Source organism: Mauremys reevesii, linkage group 13 (assembly GCF_016161935.1).
Source record: "Mauremys reevesii isolate NIE-2019 linkage group 13, ASM1616193v1, whole genome shotgun sequence".
Taxonomy (NCBI): Eukaryota; Metazoa; Chordata; order Testudines; family Geoemydidae; genus Mauremys; species Mauremys reevesii.
Window position 1 is genome coordinate 9,897,339 of NC_052635.1, and position 22,867 is coordinate 9,920,205.

At 43.1% G+C, this 22,867-nt stretch overlaps 2 protein-coding genes across 2 annotated transcripts; both read left to right on the forward strand.

Annotated features, from left to right (window-relative positions):
* Positions 1 to 1,232: 1,232 nt before the first annotated feature.
* Positions 1,233 to 2,216, forward strand: LOC120379951 (olfactory receptor 11A1-like). The gene has a single exon (XM_039497462.1). It carries the CDS (start codon positions 1,233 to 1,235, stop codon positions 2,214 to 2,216), a length of 984 nt encoding a protein of 327 aa, XP_039353396.1.
* Positions 2,217 to 9,379: 7,163 nt separating this feature from the next.
* LOC120379952 (olfactory receptor 5A1-like) lies at positions 9,380 to 10,351 on the forward strand. The gene has a single exon (XM_039497463.1). The coding sequence runs from the start codon at positions 9,380 to 9,382 to the stop codon at positions 10,349 to 10,351; it is 972 nt and encodes a 323-aa protein (XP_039353397.1).
* The last annotated feature ends 12,516 nt before the right edge of the window (positions 10,352 to 22,867 follow it).

Consider the following 22,867-nt stretch of genomic DNA (forward strand, 5'->3'; position numbering starts at 1 on the left):
ACTGGTAAAGGATCCTGTACACCCAAGGGGTTTCTCCTAAGCTCAGAGAACTCTCCAGGGCCAGGAGGAAGCTGAGGCAGGGAAATGTGGATAGGTGTGTTTAATATTTTGTGTAGCTCTGTATATCTCTCGTGCTATTAAGTAAAGAGCAATGAGGTTTAGAATCCTGTTCAAAGTCTGTCTGTGCATCTGCTGGCTCTCACTGTAAACCAGTGGGCTCACACCTTTAGTGGCATGGTGGGGAATGCAGAAGAGCTGCTGGGGAGGCCTGAGGAGATGATGCTAGTTTCAGGGCTTGGGCAACTGGATCTGGCAAAAGGGGTGGCAGACAAAAGGTCTGCACCTGGAGTCCCAAAGCCAGGGACAGTGCCTAAACTCGGCCCAGCACCGGCAAGCTAAGAGCATGTGTAACCCCTGACAGCATTCTGACAAGTGCCCCATACGGGGAGCGTGACTGGATCCCTGATATTGGCGTTACACAGATGTTGGTGTTGTCCTTGTCACTTCTATTCAGGTAAATATCCCGCACCAATCACAATCATATCACAACACCTACATGAGTGAAAAATGCTAAAGAACAATAAGGGAATCCCCAAAAGTGTCAAATAATGAACATTCTCAGCAGTGGACTCTTCATTGAAGGAAAGCATTTTTCCGCTCCTATATTTAGTGCATGACAGAAGGTGAGCAAATAATCAAAACTGTTATGACAACACTTCAATCTCTGAGTACTGCTAGTGACAATTTTTTCACTGAGGTGCGTCTTTTGAAGCAAAATGGCTTTTTCATGTAAATGGAATATTTTGTGAAAATTTCCATTTTCTAAATTTTCTGTTTTTATTTTCTTTTGAAGAACCAAAACCCCAAACACTGAAAACAATGAGCAAAAACTGTAGACTAAAACATTTTTTCATCTCTTTTTTTTTTCAGGAAAAAAGAAACAAACAAACCAAAAAAAAAGCAATTTCCCAACCACCTCTAAGTTGGGTAGCCTGAGCCATTATTTGATCTTTTACTGGTGGAGTTTGAATGGCAGAATATGCATGATTTGTTCCAAAATGAGAGATACCAGGCAAATAAATACCATGGTCTGGGGTTTTGACCCAATTGTTGGAAAGGTAAATAGCAGAGAATGAGGAGTTCTGAACATTTCTGGAATTTAAAAGACGTGGTTTAGGTTTATTCTCTTCAAATTGTATTTTTGGATTTGTTTGTGTTCCCTAGATATGACAATGGCAAACACAGAGTGGAGAAATCAAACGACCTTCACTGAATTCATCCTCCTGGGATTTGGGGATGTCCCCGCATTGCAGATCCTTCTCTTCCTGTTGTTGCTAGTGACCTACGTTGTGACCTTGGCCGGGAACATCCTCATCATTGTGCTAGTTGTGGCCAATCAGCACCTTCACACCCCGATGTACTTCTTCCTGGGGAACTTGTCCTGCTTGGAGACCTGCTACACCTCCACCATCCTGCCCAGGATGCTGGCCAGTCTCCTGACTGGGGACAGAACCATTTCTCTTAGCGGCTGCTTGGTGCAATTATATTTCTTTGGTTCTCTAGTAGGTACAGAATGTTACCTGCTAGCTGCAATGTCTTATGATCGGTATTTAGCAATATGTAAACCATTGCATTATTCAACCCATATGAATGACAGGTTCTGCCTCCAGCTAGCAGGTGGGTCTTGGCTAAGTGCATTTTTGGTTGTTACCATAATAATATCTTTAATGTCACAATTAACTTTCTGTGGTCCCAAAGAAATGGACCATTTCTTTTGTGATCTCACTCCAGTGATAAAACTGTCCTGTAGTATCACCCACCAGATGGAACTTGTGACCTTCTTGGGCTCCTTCCTATTCACTTTACCACCATTTATATTAACCCTGACATCCTACATTTGTATCATAACTGCCATCCTGAGAATCCCTTCCAGCACTGGGAGGCAAAAGGCATTTTCCACCTGCTCCTCTCACCTTATTGTGGTTACTACTTTCTATGGCACCCTAATCATTGTGTATATTTTACCAAAAACTAAGATACTGCGAGAGCTTAACAAAGTTTTTTCTGTCTTCTACACCGTCCTGACTCCCCTGGCCAACCCCCTCATCTACAGCCTGAGAAACAAAGAGGTCATGGAGGCCCTGAGAAAAGCTGTCAGGAACTGTGTGGCTTTCATGAGTTCATTTATAGAGGGTGACATGAAATGGAGTGTTTGATCTATCACATTTATTTGCGCATAAGCTTTTGTGGACTAAAACCCACTTCATCTGATGCATGGAGTGGAAAATACAGTAGGCAGATATAAATACACTGTACATGAAAAGATGGGGGTTGCCTTACCAAGTGGGTGTCAGTGTTAACAAGACAATTCAATTGAGATGGAAGTGGCCTATTCTTAACAGTAAAATACCAAGGGAGTTAAAAATCACTTTTGTAGTGGTAATAAGGCTAATGTAATCAGGGTGGCCCATTTGAACAGTTGACAAGAAGGTGTGAGTAACAGTCGGGGACAATTAGTTTTTGTAGTGACTTATCCACTCCCAGTCTTTATTCAGGCCTAATTTGATGGTGTCCAGTTTTCAAATTAATTCCCGTTCTGCAGTTTCTCAATGGAGTCTGTTTTTGAAGTGTTTTTGTTGAAGAATTGCCACTTTTAGGTCTGCAATTAAGTGACCAGGGAGGTTGAAGTGTTCTCCCACTGGTTTTTGAATGTTATAATTCTTTACATCTGATTTGTGTCCATTTATTCTTTTGTGTAGCGACTATCTGGTTTGGCCAATTCACATGGCAGAGGGGCATTGCTGGCACATGATGGCATATATCACATTGTTAGATATGCAGGCGAACAAGTCTGTCATAACTATAAAGGGAAGGGTAACAACCCTCCTGTATACAATACTATAAAATCCCTCCTGGCCAGAGGCACCAAAATCCTTTTACCTGTGAAGGGTTAAGAAGCTCAGGTAACCTGGCTGACACCTGACCGAAAGGACCAATAAGAGGACAAGATACTTTCAAATCTTGGGGGAGGGCTGTGGAAGGCTTTTGTTGGTGCTCTTTGTTTTGGTGGTGTTTGCTCTTGGGACTAAGAGGGACCAGACATCAATCCATGTTCTCCAAATCTTTCTGAACCAGTCTCTCATATTTCAAACTTGTAAGTAAAAGCCAGGCAAGGAGTATTAGTTTATCTTTGTTTTCTCAACTTGTGAATTTTACATTTGCTATAAGGAGGTTTATCCCTGTTTCGTTGTAACTTTGAACCTAAGGCTAGAGGGGGTTCCTCTGGGCTCTTTGAATCTGATTACCCTGTAAATTTATTTTCCATCCTGATTTTACATTTTCTTTTTAATAAAATTACTCTTTTTAGAACCTGACTGATTTTTCCATTGTCTAAAGACCCAGGGGGTTGGCTCTTTGATCACTTTGTAACCAATTGATTAGGATATTATTCTCAAGGCTCCACAGGAAAGGGGGTATAACGGCTTGGGGGGATATTTGGGGGGAAGAGGAACTCCAAGTGGTCCTTTCCTTCTTTCTTGTTAAATCACTTAGTGGTGGCAGCGTACAAGGTTTAAACCTAAGCCGGTAGAAATAAATTTAGGGGGCTTTCATGCGGGTCCCCACATCTGTACTTTAGAGTTCAGAGTGGGGAAGGAACCCTGACAGAGCCCCTGATGGTGTGGCTGATGTGGTTAAGTCCTATGATGGTGTCCCTTGATTAGATATGCAGACAGAGATGGCAACGGGGTTTGCTGCAAGGATAGGTTCTGGGTTAGTTAGAACACCACTAATTGTCACCTTCAGCCCACAACTAAAACCTCTCCAGCACACCATCAAGGATCTACAACCTATCCTGAAGGATGATCCCTCACTCTCACAGACCTTGGGACAGGGCGGCTCTAGGCACCAGCAAAGCAAGCAGGTGCTTGAGGCAGCCCATTTTCAGGGGCAGCAGCTGCAGAGTTCCAGCCTGGGTGCTGAGAAACCAACAGGGGGGCCTGGGCGCTGTAGTTCCTTGGTTAGCTCCCTGACTATAGAGCCAGCCCTGGAGCAGGGCAAGAACCACATTTCCCAGCATTCCCTTGGCTGCTATCAACAGGAAAGGGAGGGGGAGGGAGTATGGGAGCTGAAACCTCATGCTGCAGCTTGCTGTGAATGGAGAGCTCACTGCTAGAGCGGGGTGGCGTTGTGAATGGGGAACAAGTGTGCCCATGGAGTAGAAGGCTTTTCCCCAGATATCCCCTTCAGAAGACATCCCCAGATTGGATTAGGGATACTGGTGTGACCTCACCTTGCAGCCGCCAAAGAAGGAATTGGGTGGACAGTGCCCCTCTCTGTCTGAAGCCTAGCAAGGGAGGTATGTTGATCCCACTAGAATTTAAACTGAAAAGTAAGGGAGGAGAGGCTCTACTAGGGGACTTTGGCAGCTTTAGATACAGTACCAGGCACTTAGGAGGATTTCCACTTCTGAGCCATGGAAGCAGAAATTGACTTTTCCTTTCCAGATTTAGCTAATATTCAGAAAGGGAATCTAGCACCTGCCTTCTAGATTTGAACACCCTCAAAGTTCAGGAGTGCTCAAGCTCAATTTGGGCAGCTGTTACTTCATTTCTCCCAAATCAAATATACTGATCCACTGTAATTTGCTGTAGAAAAAGTAGGATAAAATTGAGCAAGAAATGTTTCCCAGTGGTTTTTAGGACTGGAATTGTGATTTTCAACAGCCATTGCCTTTTTTTCTTTTTTTTTTTTTTGGTTGTATTTGTTTAAAAGGAAGACAGTGATATTGCACTGGCAAATTCCCCATAGAAACAGAGTGGAACAAAAGAATAATAAAGGCACGTCAACTTTTCCTCATTTATGAAGGACAGTCTTATAATTTGCATCCAGATATCCTCCAATCACACAACCTGAAAATTGTTCCACTTTACTGCAGTTCTGCAACCATATGGCAGTGGTCCGTGGCGGCCGTGGACCATCTGCTGAAATGCTGCCGAATTTCTGCGGCGTTTCAGCGGTGACGCATCTCAATGACGTCGCTTGTTGGCGGCAAGTGGCGTCATTGAGAGGTGTCGCCGCCAAATTTCGGCAGTATTTTGGTGGATGCTTGACCACCGGCCAGGACACAGGCGCATTTGGATGCCCCCCGTGGGTGCCATGGCACCCGCGGGCATCACGTTTGGGACCCCTGCTATATGGGAACCAATCCTGTCTGGCTTCTGTGCACATCCAAAATTCCTGTTGAATGACCCGTCTGGGAGCAAGTTACCAGTGACCCAGAGCTAGGCGGCATGGGGTGTGGGTGAAGGGGGCAGAGCCCAGGGATGGGGCGGCAGGGTGTGGGTGAGGGGGCACTGGTGGGGAGAAAGGGGAGAGCCCAGAGCTGGGGAGCACAGGGTGTGTTGGAGGGAGAGCCCAGGGCTGGGTGGCAGGGAGTGCGGGTGTGGGGGGAGAGCCCAGGGCCGGGGCAGAAGGTGGGTGTGGGGGGAGCCCAGTGCCAGGGTGGGGGCAGCCAATTTTTTTTTTTGCTTGGGGAGGCAATACACCTAGAGCCAACCCTGGGAGGGTGCTAAAGGTGTTGGTGGATGTGATTACAGAGCCATTGGCCATTATGTTTGAAAACTCATGACGAACGGGGGAGGTCCCGGATGGCTGGAAAAAGGCTAATGTAGTGCCCATCTTTAAAAAAGGGAAGAAGGAGCATTCAGGGAACTACAGACCAGTCAGCCTCACCTCAGTCCCTGGAAAAATCATGGAGCAGGTCTTCAAGGAATCAATTCTGAAGCACTTTGAGGAAAGGAAAGTGATCAGAAACAGTCAGCACAGATTCACCAAGGGCAAGTCATACTTGACTAACCTAATTGCCTTGTATGAGGAGATAACTGGGTCTGTGGATGAGGGGAAAGCAGTGGATGTGATATATCTTGACTTTAGCAAAGCTTTTGATATGGTCTCCCACAGTATTCTTGCCGGCAAGTTAAAGAAGTATGGGCTGGATGAATGGACTACAAGTTGGATAGAAAGCTGGCTAGATCATCGGGCTCAAGGGGTAGTGATCAATGGCTCCATGTCTAGTTGGCAGCCGGTTTCAAGTGGGGTGCCCCAAGGGTCGGTCCTGGGGCCGGTTTTGTTCAATATCTTCATTAATGATCTGGAAGATGGTGTGGACTGTATCCTCAGCAACTTTGCAGATGACCCTAAACTGGGAGGAGTGGTAGATACGGTGGAGGGTAGGGATAGGATACAGAGGGACTAGACAAATTAGAGGATTAAGCCAAAAGAAACCTGATGAGGTTCAGCAAGGACAAGTGAACAGTCCTGTACTTAGGACAGAAGAATTCCATTCACTCTTACAGAATAGGGACCAAATAGCTAAAAAATAGTTCTGCAGAAAAGGACCTAGGGGTTACAGTGGGTGAGAAGCTGGATATGAGTCAACAGTGTGCCCTTGTTGCCAAGAAGGCTAACGGCATTTTGGGCTGTATAAGTAGGGGCATTGCCAGCAGATCAAGGCACGTGATCATTCCCCTCTATTCGACATTGGTGAGTCTTCATCTGGAGTATTGTGTCCAGTTTTGTGCTCCACACTAGAAGAAGGATGTGGAAAAATTGGAAAGAGTCCAGAGAAGGGCAACAAAAATGATTAGGGGGCTGGAGCACATGACTTATAAGGAGAGGCTGAGGGAACTGGGATTGTTTAGTCTGCAGAAGAGAAGAATGAGGGGGGATTTGATAGCTGCTTTCAACTACCTGAAAGGGAGTTCCAAAGAGGATGGATCTAGACTGTTCTCAGTGGGACCTGATGACAGAACAAGGAATAATGGTCTCAAGTTGCAGTGTTAAGCTAATGACATGCAAAAGTGTTTTTCACTAGTACAGCAGGAATACAGTGGGGTTGACATGTTTCAATGAGGACTTCATGCTGCAGACCACTCTCTGCATCCACTAGAGACCTCCCATAATGGACCAGCTATTGCAATACTTCTTCATCTGAGGTTACAATTGTAATTAAAATTGCTGTTTACTCAATCTTCAAAACAAAATTATTAGCTCTCCAGCTCAGTAATTCTTATGCCCCTCAAGAGCATCAAGGGAGATCTTGCTGTCTGATATAAATATCACATTGTTAGATAGAAGGAGAGGTTACTTTTTCATCTCTTGGCTACCATACAGAGTGATACTTGAAGACAAGAGGTTCAAATCCATCCTCTCCATTCTCTCCTTCTATCTGCAATTCTTATGGAAAGAAGAGGAAAACATCAGGAAGGAAAGGTAACTATCCCAAATAATTACTGAACATGTGAATCTGATCAGGGCCTTTACAGTGCATTTCTACAAAGAAAACACAGGCCAGATTCTGAGCTCATTTGCACTGGTGTGAAAATGAATTGCTGCTACTGGTGTTAGTGGATTTAAATTGGATAAGAATCTGACCAGGTATGATGGGAAGTTAATGTATTCACTCTTGTTATTTTTTCTTGATTCTGAAAAGTGATGTCTATTTCTAGATGATAGTGATTAATATATTTGCATGTAACTGGGATCTAGAGGCCAGTTTTCAGAAGGGATCAGTACCACAGCTGCTGCCAAAAAGGGGGGAAATTACCATGAAAAGTGTGGGAAACATTTCATCCTGATTTTTTTTTTGTCCAAAAAATTCAAATTCAGAAAATGTCAACCAGCTCTAGTAAAAGTCCATGACTGCAGCTGAAATAATTAGTATCAGCATCTCTAAAACCCAGGCCCCCACACTGCGATTTCCAAAGTGGATGAAGATTGCATAAACAGTGTGCCACTTCCTAAAGTCCTAGATCAACCAAACTCATGATTACTTCAGTGGGAATTTGGCTGTATAAACCAGGGGGGAAAATGGAGTAACAGTTTCGGGCTCTGATCTTTGAGCCTTTGTGAGTGGCTTTTCAAGAAAGGCTTCAATTTTGCCATTCTTTGTCATTTTGAATAGCACTTGGGACTAGTCACGGGGTAGAATATCACTCAGTGGATGAAATGATTGCATGAAATGGATCTGCAGATTGTCCTGCTAAAAGCCTACGCACTACAAATGTCCCAAGTGGAATTTAAATGGTGCATAAACGTGTGACAGACATGGCAATTTCCTGCAATATCCTGGGCAGACCTTACTATATTACATTAAACCCTATTGAACTCAGTAATTTTAGGAGTTCATTGTATTAAAAATGTAAATGTTTCTCTATTATCGTGGGATGAATGTAACATCTCTAAGGAGGAGACCTGACTAATGAAAATCTTGGGAAGGGTTATGAGCTTCAAGGAACTATTTGGAACAATGTGAAATTTTTAAGTTAAATGGGTTCCCCAGGAAATCTCTAAGCAGAGATGTATGCTAATGTAACCCCCACACTGAGGGAAAAGGTGACCCTTTGTCTATAGATCAGCTCTTAAATGAGGGCAGGTCAAAGACTGAAACTGTATAAAGAAGTGATTCATAGCTACATGAGTGTACTTGTTCTGAACCAAGGCAGTTATGAATTTGTAAGCACAAAAACCCCCACAACCCCTCAGTGGTATTTGAAGGACTGGCCAGAGCCCTGGTTGGAGTTGGGGTAGTCTCTAATGATGTGATTAGCAGGTGTGCAGCTTCTTTTATGGGTTCAAAAAAGAACTAGATACGTTTATGGAGGATAGGTCCATCAACGGCTATTAGCCAGGATGGGCAGGGATGGTGTCCCTGGCCTGTGTTTGCCAGAGCTAGGAAGGGATGACAGGATGGATCACTTGATGATTCCCTGTTCTATTCATTCCCTCCGAAGCACCTGACATTGGCCACTGTCAGAAGACAGGATACTGGGCTAGATGGACCTTTGGTCTCACCCAGTATGGCCATTCTTATGTTCTTAGTGTTTTCTCTGCAATGATCTCACCCTCAGAATCAATGTGCTTGCTTAGAAAGGGTGGTGTGGTAATTGAACAGTGAGCAGTTATACTATTTATAGCTTCTGCGGAACAAAGGCAAAGCAGGCCTGGTGAGGCAGATGATCTTTCCGGAAAATTCACAGCACAGTCAGGGAACTGTGAAGACTGGAAATATGGTGGGGGTCAGGAGGGAGGGAGACACAAGTCTCTGCCCAAGAGAGATGATGGTTGAGGAGCCAGGAGCCATAGAGGTGGTGCCCCGAGGTACCACAGACGGGGATGAACTGTATCAAAGTGCACTTGGGGCCGAAGTATAGAATAGCTCTTCCACTGGCCCCTGTGCACAGGGGTGAATTTCACCAAACGAGTCAGGCCAGAATCTAGCCCTTAATGAGGAATGAGTAAAGACAGAGTAAGAACTTCAGATTAGTCTCTGTAATACTTACTTGCATTCTAATGTCACTTTTCTCCAGCTAAATCCTATATGGCAAAGCTCCTCCTATGGAATGAAACATCAGTCACGGAGTTCATACTGCTGGGATTTTCAGAGAGCCATGAAGTGCAGATCCTACTCTTTGTGTTGTTTTTACTTTTCTATCTTGTAGCCCTGGTGGGAAACACCCTCCTGCTCATCACACTGTCCGCTGAGCAGAGCCTTCATACCCCCATGTACTTTTTCCTGGGTAACCTCTCCTTCCTGGAGATCTGCTACACAACCAACATATTCCCCTGTATGCTAGCCAGCTTCCTCAATGAGGCAAAATCAATCTCTTTCAGTGGCTGTATGGCCCAGTTTTATCTGTTTGGTTCCTTGGGTGGCACCGAGTGTCTCCTCCTGTCCATGATGTCGTATGACCGGTATCTAGCAATATGCAATCCGCTCCGCTATGCAGCTGTTATGAGCAGGGGCATGTGCCTTTGCCTGGCAGCTGCCTCCTGGATCAGTGGCTTTGTGATCACCTTGGTGACCATTCTGTTCATGTCGAGCTTAAGATTCTGCGGTCCCAATGAAATAGATCATTTCTTCTGTGATTTCTCCCCGCTCCTGAAGCTGGCCTGCTCAGATACTTACCTCTTCAAAAAGGTCTCCTTCTTCTTGTCTTCCACTCTGACACTGGTCCCTTTTTTGTTAACCGTGGTGTCCTATATTTATATCCTATCTGCCATCCTCAACCGCCCGTCCACCGCTGGGTCACAAAAGGCCATTTCCACTTGCTCATCTCACCTTGTAGTAGTCACCGCATTCTATGGGACTCTGATTGTTATGTATGTGGTACCAGCCGCTGACCACTCCCTAGATCTGAATAAAGTCTTCTCCATCTTCTATACCATGGTGACCCCCATGGTGAATCCCCTCATATATAGTCTGAGGAACAGGGAAGTGCGTGAAGCCCTAAAGAGGCTGGTAGATAGAAAATTTATTTCTTGTTGGAAAGAAAAGCGTGGGAAGATGTGACTGCCCAAAATGGGTGTGTGTCCTTTATTCCTAATTTTAGCCATTTAACTCCATGAAGACAAGAATATTTCTGTTGGTTATAATACAGTTGTTGGCTGGGAGTATAGGAAATATGGGTTCAGTTCTTAGCGGTGTCACTGACTTACTATGTGACCTTGGGTATTTCACATAATCTCTTTAGGACTCACTTTCCTCCTCTATAATACTGCCTGTTCCTTTAATAGTTATTTGACACCTGTAACAAGTGGGGATGTTTTTAATGTTTGTCTGAATAGTGTTGTGACATTGCACCCTATAATGCTTTATAGAAATATGCTTATGAATGTAAATATGACATAACTGGAATATGTTTCTGCTACATATGCCATGTAACATATCTTTGAAAAGGTTATGTTCTACTGAATGTATTTATTCTATTCGTATGCATGTGTCATTTTTATATCTGAAGTTGTGAGCGTTGGCTCTATGCTTATATTTAAAATGTTTGCTATAGGAAGCACATAAGGCAGATTTGGTGAGCATTGTGTGAAGGGGTTATTCAAGTAATTGGGAGTACTTAACTAAGAATGAACATTGAAAGTCGCCAAGCCACACCTGAGCTTTCCTGGGAACATTCTTACTAGCATGTGGACAATGGCATCAGCCTGTAAAGAATTGAGTCATGCATGAACATGTGACTTGCCCAGGGGACTCTAAAACTCCATCTTGTAGCTGCAATTCTGCATAGGAGAAGACAAGGGGTTTCCACCGCATGAGAGACTATATAAGGCCCTGGGAACCCCCTCCATTTTGTCAAGATATAGCCTCTCCACACCAAAGAGATGCCTGAAAGAAACTGGAACAAAGGACAGTAACTACAGGGATGTGAGTGATTGCTCGATCCACACTAGGAAGGAGTCTAGTCTGTAAAAGAAGCTTATTGGAACATCTCTGAGGGTGAGATTTACCTGCATTTAATTTCTTACTGTATTAGGGTTAGACTTGACTTTTGTTTTGTTTTGTTTTGTTTTGCTTGGTACTTTACTTTGTTCTGTTTGATATTACTTGGAACCACTTAAATGCTACTTTTTTATATTTAATAAAATTACTTCTGACTATTAATTCACCCAGAGCAAGTAATTAATTTATACAGAGTAAAACAGATTTATTTGGAGTTTGGACCCCATTGGGAGCTGGGTATCAGGGTGCTGGAGACAGGAGCACTTCTTAAGATGTTTTCAGTTAACCCTGCAGCTTGTGGGGGACGTGGTTCAGACTTGGATCTGTGTTTGCAGCAGGCAAGCGTGTCTGGCTCAAACAGGGCAGGGCACTGAAGCCCCAAGCTGTCTAGAAAAATGGGCTCTGAGGCAGTCCCAGCAGATCAGGTGCCAGTTCCAAGGGAGTTTCTGTGATCCAACCCATCACAAGTTTGTGTGCCTCAGTTTCCCCTGTGTGTTACCCCAGTATCTTCGTGGTGGGACAAGGGTGTGTTGATCATGGAAGAGAAGCCTAGTGAGCAGGTGTGACTGTCGTGGCTGGGATCCATCCTCTGCAAGAGCCAGCTGGAGGCGATGGAGACCAAAGCAAGAAGTGGAAGCCAGGTGACCAGTTTGCCCAGGAAAGAGACAAAGGATGGAGGAGGGGCCAGTGGGCATGACTGAGGGTGGGCTGCTGGAAGCAAGTTGGTCTCCTTTTGGGACACAGCAGGGGAGAGCCCAAGGCCTCTGGATTCCCCAAGATGAATTTTGCTGAGTTTCTGTGCTAAAAAAATCTGTTCTAAGCTGCGTCCCAGTCAACTAATAAACCCTTCTGTTTTACAATGCTGGCTGAGAAGTTGGGGTACACGGCCCATCTGAGGGGGGTGTTGTAAGGCTTCCCTGGTGTTCCATTCAGGCAGACTCACTGTGGGGAGCTCACCGTGTAAAAACAGGAGGCGTTGAAACCAAGGAGGCTTGCCCTAGTGAGACTGCCCAGAGGGGTTGTCACACTATACCAGAAGGGTCCCATTGGAACTTCATTCTTATGGTTCCAAAAATACCAAGGGTGTTCACTCCATGACAACACCACAATAGGCATCTTAGTGTGATAGATAGATAGATAGATAGATAGATAGATAGATAGATAGATAGATAGATAGATAGATAGATAGATAGGACAACACATATTAAACCTGTGGAACTCTTTGCCAGAGGATGTTGTGAATGCCAAGACTATAAAAGAGGGTTCAAAAAACTAGCTAGATAAATTCATGGAGGATGGGCAGCATCAATGGCCATTAGTGAGGATGGGCAGGGATGGTGCACCTATTAAACCTCTCTTGTCAGAAGCTGGGAACAGGTGACAGGGATGGATCACTCAATGATTGCCTGTTCTGTTCATTCCCTCTGAAGCATCTGGCATTGGCCACTGTTGGAAGACAGGATACTGGGCTAGATGGACCTGTGGTCTGACCCAGTACAGGTCTGTCGCATCTTAGGCGCATTTAGCATGCATAATTTCAGCGTTACGCAGTCAGCAAAAACAAGAAAAAAGCAAAAAAAAAGAGAAAAATAATTTAAATACTGTTTCTGTAGTGTGGGTGATTCCACCCGCCATTACACTCAATGTAATTTTGACTATACACGATTTTCGCTTTATGTGCTTACTGCGGAACGTAACCCCAGCCTAAGATGAGACAGATCTGTATGGGCATTTTTTGTTATATTCTTTTATGACTTTGTAGATTTACATCCCGCAGCTTGCTCAACACTAACCCTCCATATGGACAAGCCCTTAGGGTCCCTTTAGCCTAGAAAGTCACACTTTAATGCTTACATGTTGGTGGAACTGGCTGAGTGGGGTTGGAAAGTGAGACGGAGGGAAAAGTTACCAGAAAAATTATAAGAAGCCTGATTTTCACTAAAATTCAGGCCCAAAGAATTCCCCTTTAGCGGTCGAGGGAGAGAAGAAGTTTTCTGATCCTCTAAACCGCCAGCCCCCAAGAACACTGAATCACAGAATCATAGAATATCAGGATTGGAAGGGACCTCAGGAGGTCAACTAGCCCAACCTCCTGTTCAAAGCAGGGATCGGTTTTGGGAACAATCTTGTTTAATCTTTTTATTACTGACCTTGGCACAAAAAGTGGGAATGTGCTAATAAAGTTTGCGGATGACACAAAGCTGGGAGGTATTGCTAATACAGAGAAGGACTGGGATATCATACAGGAAGATCTGGATGACCTTGTAAACTGGAGTAATAGTAATAGGATGACATTTAATAGTGAAAAGTGCAAGATCATGCATTTAGGGATTAATAACAAGAATTTTGGTTATAAATTGGGGACACATCAGTTGTAAGTAACAGAGGAGGAGAAGGACCTTGGAGTATTGGTCGATCACAGGATGACTATGAGCCGCCAATGTGATATGGCTGTTAAAAAAACTAATGCGATTTAAGGATGCATCAGGCGAGGTATTTCCGGTAAAGATAAGGAGGTGTTAGTACCATTATACAAGGCACTTTTTTTTTATTTTTTATTTTACTGATGAGACCTCATCTGGAATATTGTGTGCAGTTCTGGTCTCCCATGTTTAAGAAGGATGAATTCAAACTGGAACAGGTACAGAGAAGGACTACTAGGATGATACCTGAAAGGGGGTTCCAAAGAGGATGGATCTAGACTGTTCTCAGTGGTACCTGATGACAGAACAAGGAGTAATAGTCTCAAGTTGCAGTGAGGGAGGTTTAGTTTGGATATTAGGAAAAGCTTTTTCACTAGGAGAGTGGTGAAGCACTGGAATGGGTTGCCTAGGGAGGTGGTGGAATCTCGTTCCTTAGAGGTTTTTAAGGTCAGGTTTGACAAAGCCCTGGCTGGGATGAATTAGTTGGGAATTGGTCCTGCTTTGAGCAGGAGGTTGGACTAGATGACCTCCTGAGGTCCCTTCCAACCCTGATATTCTATGATTCTATGATTCCACTTTGGACGCGGTAATTTCGACCTCTATATCCTCGTTCCCATTAGCCACCCTGCCACTACTCCTAAATTTTCCATTAGCCTTATTAAAAACTGAGGCAAAGTAGATGTTCAGGTGTAAGGCCATGCTTAGATTATCTTTGATCTCTACCCCATCCTCAGTGCTTAGCAGTCCAACTTCTTTCCTTGTTTTCTTTTTATGTATATGGCAATAGAACCTTTTACTATTGGTTTTAATTCCATTTGCATATTTGACTCATATTCAATGGGGGATCCACTATAACCCCCAGACACTTTTCAGCAGTACAACCATCTAGGCAGTTATCCCCCATTTTGTAGTTATACATTTGATTTTCCCTTCCTAAGTTTTATCTTGCTTGAATTTCATCTTGCTGATTGTTGACCTGTTCTCTAATTTTTCAGGGTCATTTTGCATTCTAACCCTGTCCTCCACAGTGGTTGAAACCCTTCCTAGCTTGGCGTCATCTACAGTTTTATTAAGCATAGTCTCCATTTCATTATCCAAGTTATTAATGAAAATATTGCACAGCACTGGACCCAGGACTGAGCCCGGCAGGGCTCCACTAGGTACATCATCCCAGTGTAACAGTAAACCATTCATAACTACATGTTTGTGTACCCACCTGATAGTAATTTCATCTAGACTAAATTTTTCTAGTTTGTGTCAAAGCCTGACTTACATCAAGATATATCACATCAACAGCTTCCCTAGATCCACTAGACCAATAATCCTGTCAAAAAAAAGTTTTGATATAAAACTAAATGTTTTTAAACAAAAAAATATATTTTTTTCAAGGAAAAAATACATTAAAATTTTGGATGAAAATTAAAATATCTTTATGGAGGATATGTCCATCAATGGCTATTAGCCAGGCATGATGTCCCTGGCCTCGGTTTGCTGGAAGCTGGGAATAGGCGATGGGATAATCACTTCATAATTGCCTTTTCTGTTAATTTCTTCTGGGGTACCTGGCATTGGCCACTGTCGGAAGACATGATCCTGGGCTAGATGGACCTTTGATTTGATCCAACATGGCCGTTCCTATGTTCTTATGCTATGTTCTTCTGTTCACTAAATATTAGATGCAAAAAACCCAACTGACTCTATTAGGTACACAGTTTAAAATGAACGCTATTTCCTTTTGCTCATTCTAGACTACAAAATATATTAAAAAATAAAGATGAGCTGTATCCATTCTTCCTGACTCCTCAATGAGGCAAACTTTTAGAATGACCGTGGTGATTTCCAGCTGGCTCGCATTGCCCTGAAAAGTGAAGTTATTTCACAATACGGTTACTTTCTCTCACAATTCCAGGTGTGTCTGGCCAGTGGATCTGTCTTACCAGCTGTGCTGATGGACCTTGTCAATATAAACTCCCTTCATTCCCAAACTTTTTCTCTCCAGAAGACATACAGCAGCCTTGACTGCTGCTAAGTGGTGCATTATAGGATTGCATATCTTGCTTTCCCCAAATACATATATATCCACATTGCAGGAAGATTTCTTAGGTGATTCTCATTTCTGTGACAGTAACTTTACACCACTGTAGCAGTGTCATGAGGACTTAAAGTCTTTGTGATATTCTACATCATTTCCCTTTTATGAACCCCGTACACTGCTAGAATGGAGTGCAGGGTAGTCCGTATAAACAGGGCCAGCTCCAGGGTTTTTGCTGCCCCAAGCAGCACAAAAAAAAAAAGCCGCATTTGTGATCAGCTCAACCGCCACTGATTCAGAATTCGGTGGCAGGCCGTTTGCTCCAAGAGGGAGTGAGGGTGCTGCCGCCGAATTGCCGGACGTGCTTCCCCCTCTCCGTTGGCCATCCTAAGCACGTGCTTGCTGGGCTGGTGCCTGGAGCCGGCCCTGCGTATAAATGAGATTCTGCCATGTCACAACCAGACAACTCTCTCAAAGTTGGTAGAGCTCTACATTGGTTAGAATCTCTTTCCATCACCATCCATCTGTCTTTATCCTACCTACTTTATTCATGAACTGCATCTCAAATTGATTGCATGAGGGGAACTGTTTTGTACTCCACCCTCAGCTCCCCATCACCCTGGGGTCATGTGGACTCAACAGAATGTCACAGACTTCCATAGGGTGTGTAACACATTCTGTTAAGTCAGGCTGGTGTCCTGGTTAAAGCATAGGAAATGAGCACACTAGCCCTGTCTTTCCCAAATGATTCTTGCACTGTGAACTTCATTGTGTTACAAAAGCCCCGTCCCTCAGTCTCATTTTCCGCTTCTGTGACATAATGATAAATACCATAATTTGACCCCTCCCAGTTCCTTAGCACAGACAAAGAGGTCCCAGAAGAAGCCACATCTATGAATTTTATTAGAATGGTAAGGATTTATGCTGAATATACTTGAGTGCAATTCACTAGCACCTAATCTAATCACGGTTTACAGATATACAACTACAGAGCACTCTTGTAACAGGGGAAAGCAGTAGAACACAAATACATAGATTCATGGATTCCAAGGCCAGAAGAGGCCATTGTGATCATCTAGTCTGGCCTCTCTAAAATAATTCCTACTACATTTTTTTTTAGAAAAAAATCCAATCTTGATTTAAAAATTCCCACCACACAGCTTGGTAAATTGTTCTAATAATTAATTACACTCGTAAAAATTAACACCTTATACCCAGTCTGAATTTGTCTAGTTTCAACTTCCAGCCATTGGATCATGTTAGAATTTTCTCTTCCAGAAAGTAATTTAGGAATTTAGAGACTTTGATTAAGTCAGCCTTAACTTGCTCTTTGTTAAACTAACTAGATTGAGCTCTTTGAGTTTTATCACTTTTAGTGTGTTTTCTAATCCTTCAGTTGTTCCTGTGGTGCTTCTCTGAACCAGTTCCAGTTGTTCAGCATCTTTCTTGAGTTGCAAACACCAGAACTGGACACAGGATTCCAGCAATGTTTGCACCAGTGCCAAATATACAGACAAAATAACCTCTCTACTCCTTCTTGAGATTCCCCTTTTTATGCATCCAAGCATTGCAGTTCATGTTCTGCTGATTATCTGTCCTGGCCCCCAAACCTTTTTCTGAGTCATTGCTTCTCAGGATATTGTCCCCCATCCTGTCAGTAAGGCCTGCATTCTTTGTTCCTGTGGGTATACATTTACATTTAACCACATTCAAACATCTATTATTATTTGCTTGCATCCGGTTTACCACACAATCCATATTTCCCTATATTAGGAACCTCACTTCTTCATTATTTACCACTCCCCCAATTTTTGCATTATCTGCAACCTTGTGATGATTTTATGCTTTAATCTAAGTTGTTTATAAAAACATGAAATAGCATAGTGCCCACAACCAATCCCTGCAGGACCATACTGGAAAGATACCTTCGAGATGACGCTTCTCCATATATAACTACATTTTGAGACTTACCAGTTAGCAAGCTATTAATCCATTTAATGGTTGCCATATTGGTTTTATGTATGCAGTGCTGCTGTAGATGTGTCAGTCCCAGACACTAAAGAGACAAGGTGGGTGAGATAACATCTTTCACTGGACCAATGTCTGTTGGCGAGAGAGGCAACAGTTTGTGCTTACAAAGAGCTCTTCTTCAGGTCTCAGCTCTGTGAGCTCTGTCTAAACTCTAAAGCTTGTGTCATCAACAGATATTGGTCCAATAAAAGATGTTACCTCACTCACATTTTCTCTCTAATGCTGATATTATGTCATTCTAGGGTTTTTTTTAATTCAGCTTATGAGGTAACAAGCCAAATGCCTTAACGAAGTGTATTACAACAACACTATTACTGTTATTAGCCAAACTTGTAATCTCATCTGAAAAAAAGATATCCAATTAGTTGAAAGGGTCTATTTTCCATAAAAAGCAAGGGGAGTGACATTAATTAATTGAATCCTGTATCAGCTTCTCCGTTATCGTGCCTGGCATCGATACAGATGGACAGGTGTATAATTACCTATGTCATCCCATTTTCCCTTTTGAAATATTGGCCAACATTAGCTTTCTCCCAGTCTTCTGGCACTTCCCCAGTATTCCAAGGCTTTATGAAAATCATTATTAGCAATCCAGTGATCTACTCAGCCAGCTCTTTTAAAATTCTTGGATAAAAGTTCTGTAGTGCTCTTAATTTGAAAATGTTTAAATATAATAGCTTCTGTTTAACATCCTCCTGAGATACAAGGGACAGAGAAATTGTGTTATTATAATCTTTCCCAAATGCAGAACAAAAATATTTACTGAACACTTTTGCCTTTCTGCATTATTTACTGATAATTCTGCCATTTCAATCTAGTAATGGAGCAATATCATTGTCAGGATTCTTTGTGTTCCATATATATAAGGAAAGTGACTTCTTCTCCTTAATTCTGCTGGCCATATAATTCTCCTTTTGTCCCTTTTGCTCCCCATATCAATTTTCTAAGAATTGTAATTTCTTATTTCAGTTCAGTACTATCAACTTCCCCTTTCTTTCACTTGTGTTTTATGTATCTATGTCTTCACTTCCTCTCTATACAAGCCCATTTTATTAACCAGTATGGCCTTCTTCTTTGAACTTCCATGGCATTGCTCATGTTCCCACTAGTGGAAAATAAAGTTTATACCATAAACATAATGAGAGGAACTACAGTGTGTAAGTGGGATTTTCAAAGTGCATAAGAACAGCCAGACTGCGTCAGATCAATGGTCCATCTAACCAAGTATCCTGCCTTCTGACTATAGCTTGCACCATGTACTTCACAGAGAATGAACAGATCAGGGCAATTATCAAGAGCTCCATCCCTGTCACCCAGTCCCAGCTTCTGGCACTCAGAGGTTTAGGGACATCTCTGACTGCATTCCTGACCATCTTGGCTAATAACCACTGATGGACCTATCATCTATGAAGTTACCTAATTCTTTTTTGAACCCATTTATACTTTTTGCCTTCACAATATCCACTAGCAACTACTTCCACAGGTTGACTCTGCATTGTGTGAAGTAGTTCCTTTTGTTTGTTTTATACCTGATGCCTGTTAAATTCATCCAGTGCTCCCTATGCCTATTGTTATGTGAAGGAGTAAATACCACATCCTTATTCACTTTCTCAACACTATTCATGATTTTATAGACCTCTATTAAATCCTCCCTCAGTTGTCTTTTTTCCAAGCTGAACAATCTCAATGTTTTTAATCATTCCTTATATGGAAACTGTTCCATACCCAGCAAAGAATCCTGTGGCACCTTATAGACTAACAGACGTTTTGCAGCATGAGCTTTCGTGGGTGAATACCCACTTCTTCGGATGCAAGTAGTGGAAATTTCCAGGGGCAGGTTTATATCTGCAAGCAAGAAGCAAGCTAGAGATAACGAGGTTAGTTCAATCAGGGAGGATGAGGCCCTGTTCTAGCAGTTGAGTGAAAACCAAGGGAGGAGAAACTGGTTCTGTAGTTGGCAAGCCATTCACATTCATTGGTGACCTTCCAGAAAACACCATCCTGGCCACCATGGATGTAGAGGCTCTCTACACAAACATCCCACACGCTGATGGAATACAAGCTGTCAGGAACAGTATCCCTGATGATGCCACAGCACAACTGGTTGCTGAGCTCTGTGCCTTTATCCTCACACACAACTATTTCAAATTTGATGACAATATATATCTCCAGATCAGTGGCACTGCTATGGGCACACGCATGGCCCCACAATATGCCAATATTTTTATGGCTGACCTGGAACAATGCTTCCTCAGCTCCCGTCCACTCACGCCCCTTCTCTACCTACGCTACATTGATGACATCATCATCTGGACCCATGGGAAGGAGACTCTGGAAAAATTCCACCACGATTTCAACGGCTTCCACCCCACCATCAACCTCAGCATGGACCAATCTACACGGGAGGTCCACTTCCTAGACACTACAGTGCAAATAATTGATGGTCACATTAACACCACCCTATACCGAAAACCTACCGACCGCTATGCCTACCTTCATGCCTCCAGCTTCCATCCCGGGCACACCACAAGATCCATTGTCTACAGCCAAGCACTGAGGTACAACCGCATCTGCTCTAACCCCACAGACAGAGACCAACACCTACAAAATCTCCACCAAGCATTCTCAAAACTACAGTACCCACACGAGGAAATAAGGAGACAGATCAACAGAGCCAGACGTGTACCCAGAAGCCTCCTACTGCAAGACAAACCCAAAAAAGAAACCAACAGGACTCCACTGGCCATCACATACAGTCCCCAGCTAAAACCCCTCCAGCGCATCATCAGGGATCTACAACCCATCCTGGACAATGATCCCACACTTTCACAGGCCTTGGGTGGCAGGCCAGTCCTCGCCCACAGACAACCTGCCAACCTGAAGCATATTCTCACCAGTAACTGCACACCGCACCATAGTAACTCTAGCTCAGGAAGCAATCCGTGCAACAAACCTCGATGCCAACTCTGCCCACATATCTACACCAGCGACACCATCACAGGACCTAACCAGATCAGCCACACCATCACCAGTTCATTCACCTGCACGTCCACCAATGAAATATACGCCATCATATGCCAGCAATGCCCCTCTGCTATGTACATCGGCCAAACTGGACAGTCTCTAAGGAAAAGGATAAATGGACACAAATCAGACATTAGGAATGGCAATATACAAAAACCTGTAGGAGAACACTTCAACCTCCCTGGCCACACAATAGCAGATCTTAAGGTGGCCATCCTGCAGCAAAAAAACTTCAGGACCAAACTTCAAAGAGAAACTGCTGAGCTCCAGTTCATCTGCAAATTTGACACCATCAGCTCAGGATTAAACAAAGACTGTGAATGGCTTGCCAACTACAGAACCAGTTTCTCCTCCCTTGGTTTTCACTCAACTGCTAGAACAGGGCCTCATCCTCCCTGATTGAACTAACCTTGTTATCTCTAGCTTGCTTCTTGCTTGCAGATATAAACCTGCCCCTGGAAATTTCCACTACTTGCATCCGACGAAGTGGGTATTCACCCACGAAAGCTCATGCTGCAAAACATCTGTTAGTATATAAGGTGCCACAGGATTCTTTGCTGCTTTTACAGATCCAGACTAACACGGCTATCCCTCTGATACTTGTTCCATACCCCTAACCATTTTTATTGCCCTTCTCTGTATTTTTTCACTTCTAATATATATATATATTGAGACAGGGGAATCAGAGCTACATTCAGTGTTCAAGGTGTTGGCGTATATACTGATGTTATGATATTTTCTGTCTTACTATCTATCCTTTTCCTAATGGTTCCTAACTTTCTGTTTACTTTTTTTGCTTGCCACTACATACTGAGAAGACGTTTTCAGAGAACTATCCACGGTAACTACAAGATCTCTTTCTTTAGAGGGAAGAGCTAATTTCAACCCCATAATTTTGTATGTATAGTTTGGATTATATTTTCCAATGTGCATTACTTTGGATTTATCAAAATTGAATTTCATCTGCTGTTTTGTAGTCCTGCCACCCAGTTTTGGGAAATCCCTATGTAAATCTTCATAGTTAGCATTGGACTTAACGAAGTTGAGTAATTTTGTATTATATGCAAAATTTGCCACCTCACTGTTTACCCCTTTTTCCAGATCATTTCTGAATATGTTGAACAGTACTGATCCCAATACCGATCCCTAGGGGACCCCACTATTTATCTCACTCCATTGTGAAAAATGCTAATTTCTTCATACACTTTGTTTCCTAGCTTTTAACCAGTTACTGATGCATGAGAGGACCTTTCTTCTTTTCCCATGACTCCTCACTTGGCTTAAGAGCCTTTAGTGAAGGACCTTGTCAAAGGCTTTTTGAAAGTCTAAGCACACTATATACCCTGCATCACCCCTTTTCCACATGTTTCTTCCCTCTCTGAAAGGATTATAATAGATTGGTGAGGCATGATTTGCCTTTACAAAAGCTGTGTTGACTCTTCCCCAACATAAGATGTTTATCTCTGTCTGATAATTCTGTTCTTTATTATAGTTTCAATTAATTTGTCTGGTGCTGAAGTCAGGCTTACTGACCTGCAATTTCCAGGATTGCCTGGCAGCCTTATATTACATTAGCTATCTGCCGGGTATGTGGTAAAGAGGCCAATTTTAGCAATAGTTTACATACCACAGTTAGTCGGCCTACAATTTCACATCTGAATTCCTTAAGAACTCTTGGGTTAATAACGTCTGGTCCTGGTTAATTTATCAATTTGTTCCAACATTTCTTCTTTTAACACTTCAATTTAAGCCAGTCCCTCAGAAGCCTAAAGAATGCAGCCACTTTTCATCTATTCAAATTCAATGGGATTTAGGCAATTAATTTACACATGTTCCTTTGAAAGTGTTAGCTTGAAGCTTGGTCTGATATGTGTAGTTAACACTACTGTGTGTCTTAATATTTCCCCTGTGCTGTGCCCAGAAGTCTGTTATTAGCTGCACCAGTGTAGCTTGCACCTAGGGCTGGTGCAACCATTTAGGCAAACTAGGCATCCACCTAGGGCACTCAGTGGTTGGAGGCGAGAAGGTGGAGCAGAGGTGAGCTGGGGCATGGGGAGGGCCACCCGG

What these genes read in the sequence shown, in the direction of transcription:
- LOC120379951 (XM_039497462.1), top strand. Translation starts at nt 1,233, where the DNA reads ATGGCAAACACAGAGTGGAGAAATCAAACGACCTTCACTGAATTCATC.
- LOC120379952 (XM_039497463.1), top strand. Translation starts at nt 9,380, where the DNA reads ATGGCAAAGCTCCTCCTATGGAATGAAACATCAGTCACGGAGTTCATA.